This window comes from Hippopotamus amphibius, chromosome 8, assembly GCF_030028045.1.
Source record: "Hippopotamus amphibius kiboko isolate mHipAmp2 chromosome 8, mHipAmp2.hap2, whole genome shotgun sequence".
Classification (NCBI taxonomy): Eukaryota; Metazoa; Chordata; class Mammalia; order Artiodactyla; family Hippopotamidae; genus Hippopotamus; species Hippopotamus amphibius.
In genome coordinates this window covers 3,356,608-3,371,203 of record NC_080193.1, presented here as the reverse complement: position 1 = coordinate 3,371,203, position 14,596 = coordinate 3,356,608, and the positions used below count along the sequence as shown (strand labels likewise).

Genomic DNA, 14,596 nt, shown 5'->3' with positions numbered 1-14,596 from the left:
GTGTAAGTACTGTCTTTTACTAATCAAAAATATTTTTTAGTCTGGTGAATGAAAAAACTTGAGAATATTAATTCTCAACTCACTTATGGTATTTAAAAAGTCAGATTTTTACTTTCACCTCTTTAATTGGTAAGATCTGGAGTATAAAACTTTTTAGCCTTATATATACTTTAGTAGTTTTAAGGTTTTGATCTGAAAAAATTAAATGTCTATTTTTAATCTATTTTGGTGTTATCAAATAATGAGCCACACTTTTCTATGAGGAAGCAGTGGCCATGTGAAATGGTGATTTGGGAATAGATATCAGCTCCAGCATCATCAGGTATGTCTCTGATTTTTTTTTTCATTGCCCTAGGCTTTACTATGAGCAGAGAATTCTGCGGAAGGTCTTTGAAGAATGGAAAGAAGAGTGGTGGGTTTCCCATCGAGAGTGGAAACTCCGTGTTCGAGCCGACTGTCACTATAGGTCGTATTTCATGTTATGTTACTTTAATTTTACTGATATACATTATCAAAGAATTATTTATTGGCATGTTTCTGGTCAAAAGGACATTTTTTAGTCTAGTTTTATTGAGATATAATTGACATATGTGAATTACCGTATGAGTTTTAGGTGTACAGAATAAAGGTTTGACTTACATATTGTGAAATGATTACCACAATGAGTTGAGTTAACATTCATCGTCTCATATAGATACAATAAAAGTAAATGGGAAAAAAAAGAAAAAAATTTTCTCCTTGTAATGAGAACTTCTCGGATTTGCTTTCTTAACATTCATATATATCATACAGCCGTGGTAACTATAGTCATATTGTACATTATATCCCTAGAACGTCTTTGTCTTATAACTGGAAATTTGTACCTTTTGACTGCCCCGCCCCCAACCTCCTGCCTCTGGTAACTACAAATCTGATCTTTTTCTGATTTGTTTTGTTTTTTAAAAAGATTCCACATATAAGTGAGATGATACAGTATTTGTCTTTCTCTGTCTGACATATTTCACTTAGCCTAATGCCCTCAAGGTCTATCCATGTTGTCACAAATGGCAGGTTTTCCTCTTTTTTGTTTTTTTAAATATATACATTTTTATGAGATTTCCTCATTTTTTAGTGCCTGAATAAATTCCATTGTATATAGATACCACAACTTTACCCATTCATCCATCCATCAAACCTAAGTTTTTTCCCTGTCTTAGCTATTGTGAATAATGGTTCTGTGAACATGGTGGTTCAGATATCTTTTCAAGTTAGTATTTTTGTTTCCTTTGGATATATTTCCAGAAGTGGGATTGCTGGATTGTCTGCTAGTTCTATTGTTGATTTTTTTAAAGATCCTGCATACTGTTTTCCTTAGTGGCTATACCAATTTACAATCCTACCAACAATCCACAAGCTTCCCTTTTTCTCCATATCCTCACCAGCATTTGTTATTTCTCTCTCTTTTTTTTTTTTCTTTTTTATCTCTTATTTTTGGGAGACCTAATTTCCTACTTTTCCTTTTTTTAAATTGAGGTAAAATTGGTTTATAACATTATATAAATTTTAGGTGCACAGTATTATAATTCTATTTTGTCTTTTCAATGATGGCCATTTTAACAGGTGTGAGGTGATAATGTGATTTTGATTTGTATTTTCTAATGACTAGTGATGTTGAGCATCTTTTCATGTACCTGTTGGCCATTTGTGTATCTTCTTTGGAAAAATGTCTGTTTCAGTCCTTTGCCCACTTTTAAATTGGATTGTTATTATTATTATTATTGCTGTTGAGTTGTATGACTTCTTTATATATTTTGGATATTAATCCCTTATCAGATATATGGGTTGCAAATATTTTTTTCGCATTTTGTAGGTTGTCTTTTTCACTCTGTTGGCTGTGTCTTTTGCTGTGCATAAGCCTTTTGGTTTGCTGTAGTCCCACTTGTTTATTTATTTTGTTGCTTGTGCTTTAGGCGTCATATCCAAAAAAATCATTGCTAAGACCTATGTGAAGAAGCTTTTTCCCTATATTTTTTCTAGGAGTTTCGTGGTGTTGGGTCTTGATTTTAAGTCTAACCCATTTCTATTTTTTTAAAGTAACTAATTAATTAATTAATTTTGGCTGCATTGGGTCTTCATTGCTGCACGTGGATGTTCTCTAGTTGTGGCAAGCAGGGGCTACTCTTTGTTGTGGAGCATGGGCTCTAGGCACACAGGCTTCAGTAGTTGTGGCACGTGGGCTCAGTAGTTGTGGTTCACGACCTCTAGAGTGCAGACTCACGGGCTTTGTTGCTTCACTGCATTTGGGATCTTCCCAGCCTAGGGATCTAACCCATGTCCCCTGCACTGGCAGGTGGATTCTTAACCACTGTGCCACCAGGGAAGTCCCAATCCATTTCTGTTTAATGAGTGGTGTTAGATATGGGTCTAGTTTCATTCTTTTATATGTGAATATCCAATTTTTACAGCACCATTTATTGAAGAGACTATCTTTTCCCCATTGAATATTCTTGGCTCCCTTGTCAAACATTAGACAACTGTATGTACTTAGGTTAATTTTGGGCCTCTCGATTCTGTTCCATTAGTCTGTTTGTCTGTTTTTATGCCAGTGCCATACTATACTATAGCTATATAGTATAGCTGGAAAACAGGAAATGTGATGCCTCCTGCTTTGTTCTTTCTCAGGATTGCTTTGACTATTTGAGGTTTTTTGTGGTTCCACATAAATTTTAAGATTGTTTTTTCTACTTCTGTAAAAATGCCATTAGGATCTTGGTAGGGATTGCATTGAATCTGTAGATGGCTTTTGGTAGTACTAACAGTTTAACAATATTTTTCTACTTCCTGAACATGGAATACCTTTCCATTTATTTGTCTTCTTTGATGTCTTTTATCAGTGTCTTATAGTTTTCAGAGTAGAGACCTTTCACCTCCTTGGTTAAATTTATCCCTAAGCATTTTGTTATTTTTGATCTACTATAAATGGAATTGATTTCTTTCTTTTTCAGATAATTTGTTGTTACTGTATAGAAATGCTACTTATTTCTTTAATTTTACATCCTGTGACTTTACTGAATTCATTGGTTAGATCTAACAGTTTTATGGTTGAATCTTTAGGAGTTTCTGTATGTAAAATCATGGCATCTGCAAATAGAGAGAGTTTTACTTCTTCCTTTCCTATTCTGATGCCTTTTATTTCTTTTCTTTTTGCCCAATTGCTCTGGCTAGGACTCCTAGTACTATGTTGAGAAGGAATGGTGAGAGTGGGCACCTTTGTCTTGTTCCTGATCTTAGAGGAAAAGCTTTCAGCCTTTCTCCATCAAATATGATTTTAGCTGTGGGCTCATCATATGTGGTCTTCATTATACTGAGATACTGATGATTATATGAATTTTCTTTCATTCTGTTATATGATGTATCACATTGATTGAGTTTGTGGATGTTGGACCATCCTTGCAAGGAGAAGAGTTTTGAATTATTTTCTGTTTTTCTTCAAATTCTTTTTAGAGTAAGCAAGATCAAGGTACTAAATTAAACCCAAGCACACAATACTGTATGCATGTGAGCACACCCACACAGATACCCCTCTAATTCAAGTAACCACTACATACTGATCATGCTAATGATTTGAATAGGTTTTTCTCACTGACTCTCTGTATAATTTCTAACTCTTTTTTTAAAATAATAAAGTTGTTTAATTTATATTGATTGGGAGAAAATATATGCCCAATATAGAACATTAAGAAAATAGAAATAGAAAAAAACTTTTAAAAATTGCTTTTTTTTTTTAGCAATAGAGGAAAGAAACTTTGACATTTGTCAAAGGGATAAGTGGAAGAAAAAGTAAAAATTGGGAATTATATCACATACATATTTTTATACCTCTTTAAAAGTAAAAACTTAGTATGTTTTATACATTGCGTCTTTTTCAAATGGTATTCACTCATTATAATCACATCTTTAGGCTCTTTGGGGCAGAGTTTCTGATTTATGGATATTTCAGATAAAATATAGACAATGTTGAATCATTCTAAGAAACTGGCAGAGTATGAAATCAAACCTTAGGAAATGGGATAGTGAAGATATGGAGGGACTGACAGTCTTAACGTGTATAATGTATGTATTGAGAAGGAAAAGACAAAGGAGAACATTGACTGTTTCAGTGCAAAGGAGAGGTCCTGTTTTGGACGGTGTGGATGATGTAGATATGACCGTCATTCCAAATGCCACAGCTTTGTGGGTGCCGAAGGTGAAGTTATTCTCGGATAATTCAGGCCTTTTTTCCTTGGTGATAATAATATAAGGTGTGGAGAACAACACTCCAATTTTAGCTTAGGGTATAGATTGGCTTTTTTGTATCAGAAGTGTTCCTATTAATTTCTCCTGAGTACATAAGGGACTGGGTATGTCAGCTTAGGAGTTGTTCTGTCTTAAAGAAACACTGTGTGCGTTTTTGGCTCCTCAGATATTACTTGTACAACCTGATGTTCCGGACCTGGAAGACCTACGTGCATCAGCAGCGGGAGATGAGGGACAAGTACCTGAGAGCCGAGGATCATGGTGAGAAAAGGAAGCACATGTCTAAAGAAAATGCCTCCATTTACTTGCCTTTTTTCCCTTTATTAAGATTTTATTTTTGAAGAGCAGTTTTAGATTCACAGCAAAGTTAGGGGAAAGGTAGCAATTGGCCATACACCCCTCCCCCACACATACATGGCCTTCCCCGTCATCAGCATCCCCCATCAGCGTGGTGTGTTTGTTACAATGGGTGAACTTACACTGACCCATCATGATCGCTCAGCGTCCAGAGTTTATACTAGGGTGTATTTTCTTTAGTGAAGTGTCTGTTAAGTTCTTTTGTCCCTTTTTAATTGGATTGTTTGTTTTCTTTTTGAGTTTTAAGAGTTCTTTGTATATTTTGGATAATAATCCTTTGTCAGGTGTATCTTTTACAAATATTTTCTGCCACTCTGTGAATTGTCTTCTCATTCTCTTGACGTTGTCATTTGCTGAGCAAAAGTTTTTAATTTTAATAAAGTCCAGCTTATCAGTTTTTTTTTCATGGATGGCGCCTTTGGTGCTGTATCTAAAAAATCATCACCAAACCCAGGGTCATCTAGGTTTTCTCTTATGTTATCATCTAGAAGGTTTATAGTTTTGTGTTTTACATTTAGGTCTGTGATCCTTTTTTTTTTTTTTTTTGGCATATAGTCTTTTTTTTTTTTTAATTTTTTTTTTAAGAACTTTTATTGAGATACAGTTAACAGACAATAAACAGCATATATTTAGAGTGTACAATTTGGTGTCCCAATCTCCCAGTTCATTCCCCCCAACCCTCCCCACTTTTCCCACTTGGTGTCCATGTGTTTGTTCTCTACACCTGTGTCTCTATTTCTTCCTTGCATTTCCTCTTTCATAGTTGTTAGCATTTGCCTTATGTATTGAGGTGCTCCTATATTGGGTGCATATATATTTATAATTGTTATCTCCTCTTCTTGGATGGATCCCTTGATCTTTATGTAATGTCTTTTCTTGTCTCTTGTAACATTTTTGATTTTAAGGTCTATTTGCTATGAGTATTGCCACCCCAGCTTTCTTTTGATTTCCATTTGCATGGAATATCTTTTTCCATCCCCTCACTTTCAGTCTGTATGTGTCCCTAGGTCTGAAGTGGGTCTCTTGTAGACAGCATATATATGGGTCTTGTTTTTGTATCCATTCAGCCAGTCTGTGTCTTCTGGTTGGTGCATTTAGTCCATTTACATTCAAGGTAATTGTCGATATGTATGTTCCTATTACCATTTTCTTAATTGTTTTGTTTTTGTTTTTGTAGGTCCTTTTCTTCTCTTATGTTTCCCACTTAGAGAAGTTCCTTTAGCATTTGCTGGAGGGCTGATTTGGTGGTGCTGAATTCTCTTAGCTGTTGCTTGTCTGTAAAGCTTGTGATTTCTCTGTCGAATCTGAATGAGATCCTTGCTGGGTAGAGTATTCTTGGTTGTAGGTTCTTTCCTGTCATTACATGAAATATATCATGCCACTCCCTTCTGGCTTGCAAAGTTTCTGCTGAGAAATCAGCTGTTGACCTTATGGGAGTTCCCTTGTATGTTATTTGTTGTTTTTCCCTTGTTGCTTTTAATAACTTTTCTCTGTCTTTAATTTTTGTCAATTTGGCTACTATATGTCTTGGCGTGTTTCTTCGTGGGTTTATCCTGCCTGGGACTCTCTGCACTTCCTGGACTTGGGTAGCTATTTCGTTTCCCATGTTAGGGAAGTTTTCAACTGTAATCTCTTCCAGTATTTTCTCAGGTCCTTTCTCTCTCTCTTCTCCTTCTTGGACCCCTATAATGCGAATGTTGGTGCGTTTAACATTGTCCCAGAGGTCTCTTAGGCTGTCTTCAGTTCTTTTCATTCTTTTTTCTTTATTCTTTTCCACATCAGTGATGATCACCATTCTGTCTTCCAGGTCACTTATTCACCCATCTGCCTCAGTTAATCTGCTGTTGGTTCCTTCTAGTGTATTTTTCATTTCCGTTATTGTGTTGCATATCTCTGTTTGTTTGCTCTTTAATTCTTCTAGGTCTTTGGTAAACTTTTTGATCTTTGCATCCAGTCTTTTTTCAAAGTCCTGGATCATCTTCACCATCATTGTTCTGAATTCTTTTTCTGGAAGGTTGCCTATCTCCTCTTCATTTAGTTGTTTTTCTGGGGTTTTATCCTGTCCCTTCATCTGGTACAAAGTCCTCTGCTTTTTCATTTTCTCTGTCTTTCTGTGGCTGTGGTTTTCAGTTCCACAAGATGAAATACTGCTGATACTGCTTGATAGTGCTGTCTGCCCTCTTGTGGAGGAAGCTGTCTAGGAGGCTGGTGGGTGCTTCCTGATGGGAGGGACTGATGGTGGGTAGGGCTGGGTGGGTGGAGCTCAGTAAGGCTTTAATCCGATTTGGTGGGCTGGTGGGCGAAGCTCAGTAAAACTTTAATCTGCTTGTCTGCTAATGGGTAGGGCTGTGTTCGCACCCTGTTGGTTGTTTGACCTGAGGCCACCTAGTGCTGGAGCCCACAGGCTCTTTGGTGGGGCTAATGGCAGACTCTGGGAGGGCTCACACCAATAAGCACTTCCCAAAACCCCTGCTGCCAGTGCCCCTGCTTCCTCCGTGAGCCACAGCTGCCCCCCCACCTCTGCAGGCACCCCTCCAACACCAGCCGGTAGGTCTGGTTCAGTCTCCTATGGGGTCATTGCTCCTTTCCCCTGGGTCCTGGTGAGCACATTTTTTTGTGTGCGCTCCGAGAGTGGAGTCTCCGTTTCCCCCAGTCCTGTGGAGGTCCTGCAATCAAATCCCACTGGCTTTCAGAGTCTGATTCTCTGGGGATTCCTCCTCCCGTTGCTGGACTCCCACATTGGGAAGCCTGATGTGAGGCTCAGAACCCTCACTTTAGTGGGTGGACTTCTGCTGTATAACTGTTCTCCAGTTTGTGAGTCATCCACCCAGCATTTATGGGATTTGATTTTAACACGATTGCGCCCCTCCTACCATCTCATTGCGGCTTTTCCTTTGTCTCTGGATGTGGGGTGTCATTTTTGGTGAGTTCCCGTGTCTTTCTGTCGATGATTGTTCAGTAGTTGTAATTCTGGTGCTCTTTGCAAGAGGGTCCTGTGATCCATTTTGAGTTAATTTTTATGAAGCTTGTAAGGTCTCTGTCCAGATTCTTTTTTTTTCTGCATGCGGATGTCCAGTTGTTCCTACACCATTTGTGGAAAAGACTATCTTTGCTCCATTGTATTACCTTTGCTCCTTTATCAAAGATAAGTTGACTGTATTTATGTGGGTCTGTTGCCAGGCTTTACTCTGTTCTACTGATCTATTTGTCACTTCTTTTGCCAGTATCACACTGTTTTGGTTACTGTTTTAGCTTTATCGTGATTCTTCAAATTGGGTAGGGTCAGTCCTCCGAGCTTCTTGTCCTTTAATGTTGTGTTGGGTATTCCAGGTCTTTTGCCTCTGAATAAACATTATAATCAGTGTGATATCCACAGGAAAACTTGCTGGGATTTGGGTTGGGATTGCATTGACTCTGTAAATCAAGTTGGGAAGAACTGATATCTTGACAATATTGAGTCTTCCTATCCTGAAAATGGACTCTCTCCCCATTTATTTAGTTCTTCTTTCATTTCTTTCATCACAGTTTTATAGTTTCCTCATATCAATTTTATATATATATTGTTAGATTTATACCTCAGTATTTCATTTTTTGAGTGCTAATGTAAATGCTGTGCTTTTAATTTCAAATTCCACTTGTTCATTGCTGGTATATAAGAAATCAGTTGACTTTTGTATATTAACCTTGCATCCTGCAGCCTTGCTGTGAATTGCTTATTAGTTCCAGGAGTTTTTTTTTTTTGTCATTTCTTTTCGCTTCTTTACATAGTCATGTCATCCGCAAACAAAGACAGTTTTATTTCTTCCTTCCCAATATGTATACCTTTTATTGCTTTTGTCTTGTTGCATTAGCTAGAACTTCTAATGTGATGATGAAAAGAAGTGGTTAGAGGGTCATCCTTGCCTTGTACTTGATTAGCGGAAAAGCTTTTGAGTTTCTCACCATTAAGTATGATATGGGCTTTTTGTAGGTACTGTTTATCAAGCTGAGGAAAATCCCCACTTTTCCTAGTTTACTGAGAGCCCAGATATACTTTTGCAGAAGGTTTTGTGAAGGACAAGTACATTATCTCTGAGAGAGAATAACTCCAAGTCAAAGGGAAGATTTGTGAGATTCCCTTTCCTATTTTCCAGGATGTGAGCTCTCTGAGCAGGAACTCCTGGGTGATAATATACCTGTGGTTTTCTTCATATGGTATGGTTTTGTCACCTACCACTCACTTAAGCATGATTTGTGTGAACTGGCTGTTCCTCCCCTGCTGGTGCAGTGTGCTGGCTGTGTTTCTCCCACAGCACTTGAAACTGTTGTCTGTCTTGCTGCCATGTGTCAAGTTGTAATGCTTACTTTTGATCTTTTTTGTCCAGATTGTCCCTTAGTGATCTTGTGGCCAGTTTAGCTCTGGTCAGTGTCTGATTCCTCTGAGTTGAACCCAGGAACCCATGTGGAGAGCCTAAGGGAAAAAGGCACTGACTTTCAAAATGATAATGCATCCTGCTGTTTCTCAAAGCCATTCCATATGAATGTCCTGCAGGCACCTCAAACTCAGCAAGTCTCTAGTACAGCTTGTCCACTGCACCCCTTTTAGACCTGATCTTCCTACTTTTCCTAGCTAAATGAGAGACCTTACTTAGGAATGGCTTCTTTGTAACAGCATTCCATTATTTTCTCTTATAATGTGGCTCCCTGAGGTGTCCCTTGCACTCATCTTTTCTCTGCCACTGCCTGAGATTAAGCCTCATCTTTTCCCCCAGAGTGTTATAGGTACGTCTTCTTTTATCTTGCATTTATTTTCTCTTTTTCATAGATAATCTTTTTTGTTCTTTGCAAACGTACCTTGAAGGAAGTCACCATTTTGCAGATGAGGAACTTGTGTGAGGTTACGTAGCTCAGTGACAGGGTCACCACGCAGACCCAGCTTGTCTTACTTAGGAACCTAAACTCTAAACCACAGCACCATACTAGTCCTTGTTGCCCGAGATGTGCCGATTCCTGAGATCTGGTGTGGGCCCAAAGAAGCTATGTGTTAAATTCATTTTCATATTTTGACTTGACTTGTCAACAACTATGAAGTATAAAGTATAGCTGTAGTCCTCCTGACCACATTTTGAAGAACATCCTGAAAATGTTTTACATAATTTTATTTTCTTCTTTGTGTTCTAAAAAGAAAAGAAACTTCTTTTCTTTGAAGTGATGACTTTCATAATGAAAACGGAACCTACCACAAAGGGAGACCTGTGGGCCTTTGCACCTCCCGTATCTAGTAAATTCTCTTTCCTCCAGGATCATTATTGGTCCTCCTTATTCTGTTTCTCAAACAGATACAGGTAGTATCTTTTCCTTTTGTCTTGCTTATTCTACTTTACAGTTATTATTTCAAACAGCAAATTTTATAACATGACTTCTTTAACTTTATATTATGAAAATTTAAAAATATCTACAAAATAGAATAATGAACTTCCACGTACCCATCACCCAGCTTCCAGTAATTATCAACTCATACCAGTCTTATTATATCCATATTCCCATTCACTTCGCTGCTTCCTATGTTATTTCATGTATAAATACTACAGAATATAACTCTAAAAAAAATAAGGACTTTTAAAATAAAAGACTTCTGAACAGTGCAGTACATTGATTTTCCTGTAAATGTTTTGTAAATGTCATCACTTATATAACCATTTTTCACATCTTGCATCCTTATTAATTTTGTAGAGCTTCACAACTTTTCCAGCAGAGGGCACTGGAAGACTGGAGGAATTTGGATATTCAAAGGAGGGATGCATCTGGGAGCCTTTGAACTTTTGTCTTAACCCAGAGTAATCCATCTCCCCCAACCCCTTTTTGAAAATCTCTTTGGTGCATCTAGATGCAAAGCAAAAGATGCGACAGGCTTGGAAGTCCTGGCTGATCTACGTGGTTTTTCGTAGGACCAAACTTCAGATGCAGAGCACCGCCCTGGAGTTGAGGCAGCGGAATATTTTGTGGTGGGTGCACTCTGTTGCCTTGCAGATCAGCCGCATTCGGTTTACCTCAGCGTTGCTGTGTGCTGCTGGGGAAGCCAGCATAAAGACCCACCTTAAAACCTTGTTTTGAACATAATGGATACCTAATAAATATTTATTGATGACTTGTTGACCATGAAGATCAGGTTTTCACAAAATCATAAGTCACACTAATTGAGTACTTAATAGTAAACCCTGTGTTAAGTTTCTGTGTATTAATTTTTTAATATAAAGTATCTCATTTAATCCTTACCCTAAACTATAAAATAAGTACTGTTATTGCACAGATTAAGATATATGGGCTCAGGCGAGTTACTCAGCCTTTCTGTATAAGTTGTAATTAGCAAAACTAGGGCTCACCTGCCCATCTCTCTGATGCCAGAGCTCATGCTCCTAACTGCTGCCCTGCACTGCATCTCAGCAGCATCGTCCACATGTTGGAGGGACCTGAGCTAGTCCACTTGGGAAGCCAGATGTGTGTGGCAGTGAGCTGCTGTGTAATGGGACTGATCCCCTGTGCATTGTTCCCAGTGGTCCTCAGGTGTCCTGAATGGCAGTGTCTTAAAAGCTCAGTTCCAAAGCCTGTCTGTAGTGTCTAAGGCTGGATCTGACGTTAGGAATCATCAGTTTCCAACCCTTAACTGGCAGCTCTAGAAGTGTTTCTCGATTGTATTTTCCGGCAGTGGATCTAACAGGTGTCAGTCTGGAGGTGGCACCACAGGGAGAGGGGCTTGAGCTGAGGGTTTGAGGCCCAGCCCTCACTGCCCTTCTCTTTTCTGGCTGGCCGTGCTCCGACAGGTCCCATCTTCGATTTGCTCTCTGACAGGGTGTGGTGGAGCGCGTGGAGACGGCGACTGGGACAGGTCCGCCTGGGCCGTGCCCTCCATGCCTTGGCCGTGAGGCACAGGGCCCAGAGCCTCCAGCTGCAGGTGAGTCCAGCAGACTCAGGCTTTGGTGTCCTCCGTCCATGTCGCCAGGTCCCACACCTGAGGGGAGGAGGGTCGGACTTCCAAACAGGAGGCTGACCGTCATGCTGCTGCCTCTCTGCAAGGCCATCCCTGCAGTTCAAGGGGCTGAAGAGGGGTGGGAGAGGCAGAAGCAACTTGGCAGGCTGGACTCTTCAACAGACGGAGGCCGCTGAAGGAATATGCTAGATGGGATTGCCAGTGGTTTTCAGAGAGTTCCTGCTAATTGTGGAGCCAGAATGGGATTTATGAATTAATTCGAACTATGTTTAAAGAAACAGCAGTATATTCTTTATTTCTTCATTACTCTTTTCCTACAGCAAACTAGAAAATGAGGGCAGAAAAGAAACTAAGACTGAAAAGAACTTGGCTTTTTCATATAATTTGGCTTATGTCTTAGAGCTCCTTTTAGGAAAGTCACTAGCTTTGGGTCACTTATGAAGGCCTAACATCTGTACCAAACGTATGCTGTGGTAAAGCTTTCTTATGGCCTTTGATAGACTTTCTGAATTTCTGTCACTGTTTAATGTCTTCTGGGTACTTGCACGTCTTCCAAGTCAGTCACAGAGAATAGAGCAGGGAGGAGGAGAAAAAGAAGTGCCTGTTACTATATGTAGGAGTAATAACTTTTTAAACTGACAACATTTTGCATCATCCATGCAAGTATATGCTGTATATGGAGATTACGTGCAAGCAGCATAGATCAAGGGTCAGCAGACTTGCCCACGGGTGAGATTTGGCCAGCTGCCTGTTGTAAATAAAGTTTTATTGGGACACAGTTATACCTGTTCACTTACATATTGTCTAAGCTGCTTTCAGGCTACAGTGGTGGAATTGAGTAGTTGCAACAGAGACCATGTGGCCTGCAAAGCCTAATATAGTTATTATCTGACCCTTTTAGAAAACAATTTGCTGACCTCTGAACTCGTAAGGTCTTCTGAAGCAATAGCGAGAAAGTAGACACAGAACTTGCCAGTGATAAAAACAGCAACAAGAACAGCAGGAGCAGTAATAGTACTTGTTGTGGTCTTACTGTCCTAGGTGCTGGACTAAGTGCTTTACGTGCGTTATCTCAGTTTTCAAAGTTATTTTTTAAATCCCATATTATTGTAGGTTAAATAACTCGAGTGAGGGTCCTGCACCTAGCAAAGGTCAGAGCCAGTATGTGAACCCAAGCAGCCTGGGAAGTGCAGAGACGTTCTTTTAACCATCATGCTCCTTGTCCAATGTAGACTTGTGCTCCCAGGAGGGAGAGGGGACTGTGAATGTGAAAGTGCCAGAAGCATAGGAACATAATAAGGCTGGTCTTCTGTCACTGATGGTCTCCAGGTGTGTGAGTGCTTGTCCCTTTCAGATGTCACTTTGAGAACCTGTAAAGTCATTCTGCTGGTGCCGCTAGTGCTCAGAACACTTTTAGGATTCCCTTTTGACTGTTGCCTTCAAAGCTTGCAACAACAGATTTGAATGAATATTTTTAGTGATAGCAGGTTTTCGAGGTTTGAGGTTGGATTTAACTTATAAGACAGCCAGAAGTCATTCAAGATCGAACCCAGTGAAAAATGTGAGCGATCGAGGTAGCACTGATACAGACCACACTATCTGAGACTCTACAACAGATTTTATAGTGCAGATTATAAATAAAATCCATATGTACCATGTGATTTACCAAGAACTTAAATTTAAGTCATTTCTATTTTTTTTTAATAAATATATTTATTTTTACTGGTTGCATTGGGTCTTCATTGCTGCACGCAGGCTTTTTCTCGTTGAGAGCAGGGGCTACTCTTTGTTGCAGTGCACAGGCTTCTCATTGCAGTGGCTTCTCTTGTTGAGCACGGGCTCTAGCTGCGCAGGCTTCAGTAGTTGCAGCACTCAGGCTCAGTAGTTTTGGCTCATGGGCTCTAGAGCGCAGGCTTAGTAGTTGTGGTGCACGGGCTTAGTTGCTCTGTGCCATGTGGAATCTTCCCAGACCAGGGATCGAACCCGTGTCCCCTGCATTGGCAGGCAGGTTCTTAACCTCTGCGCCACTTAGGGAATCCCCTAAGTCATTTCTCTTAATCCTCACAGCATCTGTGAACTAGGCAGGGCACACATCATGAGATATGTGAAATTTTAAAAAATTAAATTTATATACTTCAAAAATAAAAACATTGAAGATAAAACATTTATTGAAAATATTAACAGATATCCAAGTACCCAGCATACAGATTTAAAAAGTTGTTAGCTTTTTCCATATTTGCCCCTGAATTTAATGTAATTTAATGTAATTAAATTCACAGTTCAAGCCCTCCCCTTCCTTCCTTCTGTCACCTTTCCTCCTTAGAGAGAACCCCTACCCTGATACTGAAGTCCTCATTCTCTTGTATTCTTTCGTATACATAAAGAATAAATGTTCTGGCTTTGTGTTGTTAGGAAACTTACGAATGGTGTCATACTGTGCATTTACTTTGCAGCTTGCTTTTTTTAATGCAACAAGTGTATTTTTGAGGTTTATCCATGTTGATATATAGAGATCTATTAACTACATATAATATACCTTTGTACTGAATAAGACTCAGTTTATCTGCTTAGTGCTGCTGAATTGTTGATTCCTTCTGATTACTTTTTTTTTTACAATTACAGTGTCGCAGAGAGCGTTCTTAAACACAGATCCTTGTGCAAGAGTCTGAGAGTTTCTCTTGTCTCGTTCCTGGAATTGAAACTTCTGGGTCTTTGGGTATCATCTCGTCATCCTTATCATTGTTGCCCATTTGCTCTCCAGTGCTGTGCCTGTTTATGTGCTAAAATTTCCGTTTCCGTTTCTTTCAGCCTCATCAGCACTTTGCATTGCCAGACTTGGTCATTTTCACCAATTTGATAGGTGTGAAGTGGTAATTTGTTGTTGCTTTAACGTACGTTTCACTGATTCCTAGTGAAGCCCAGCATCTTTTCAGATGCTTGTTTGCCATTTGGGTTTCTTTTTTCAGCTAGTTACCATACCTCACTCCTTTTTTTCTG

The 14,596-nt window shown here is 39.3% G+C and overlaps 1 protein-coding gene across 15 annotated transcripts in view; it reads left to right on the top strand.

Annotated features, from left to right (window-relative positions):
• SFI1 (SFI1 centrin binding protein) overlaps positions 1-14,596 on the top strand; it is a 94,278-nt gene that overhangs the window by 40,374 nt on the left and 39,308 nt on the right. For 13 of the 15 annotated variants that reach the window (XM_057744374.1, XM_057744372.1, XM_057744371.1 and 10 more), the window contains 4 exons: positions 356-466; positions 4,442-4,536; positions 10,499-10,616; positions 11,461-11,563. In XM_057744374.1, the coding sequence (XP_057600357.1) occupies positions 356-466; positions 4,442-4,536; positions 10,499-10,616; positions 11,461-11,563 (427 nt within the window). Of the gene's footprint in view, positions 1-355; positions 467-4,439; positions 4,537-10,498; positions 10,617-11,460; positions 11,564-14,596 lie in introns of those variants that run through there. The other 2 variants (XM_057744384.1, XM_057744385.1) reach the window with 2 other exon arrangements.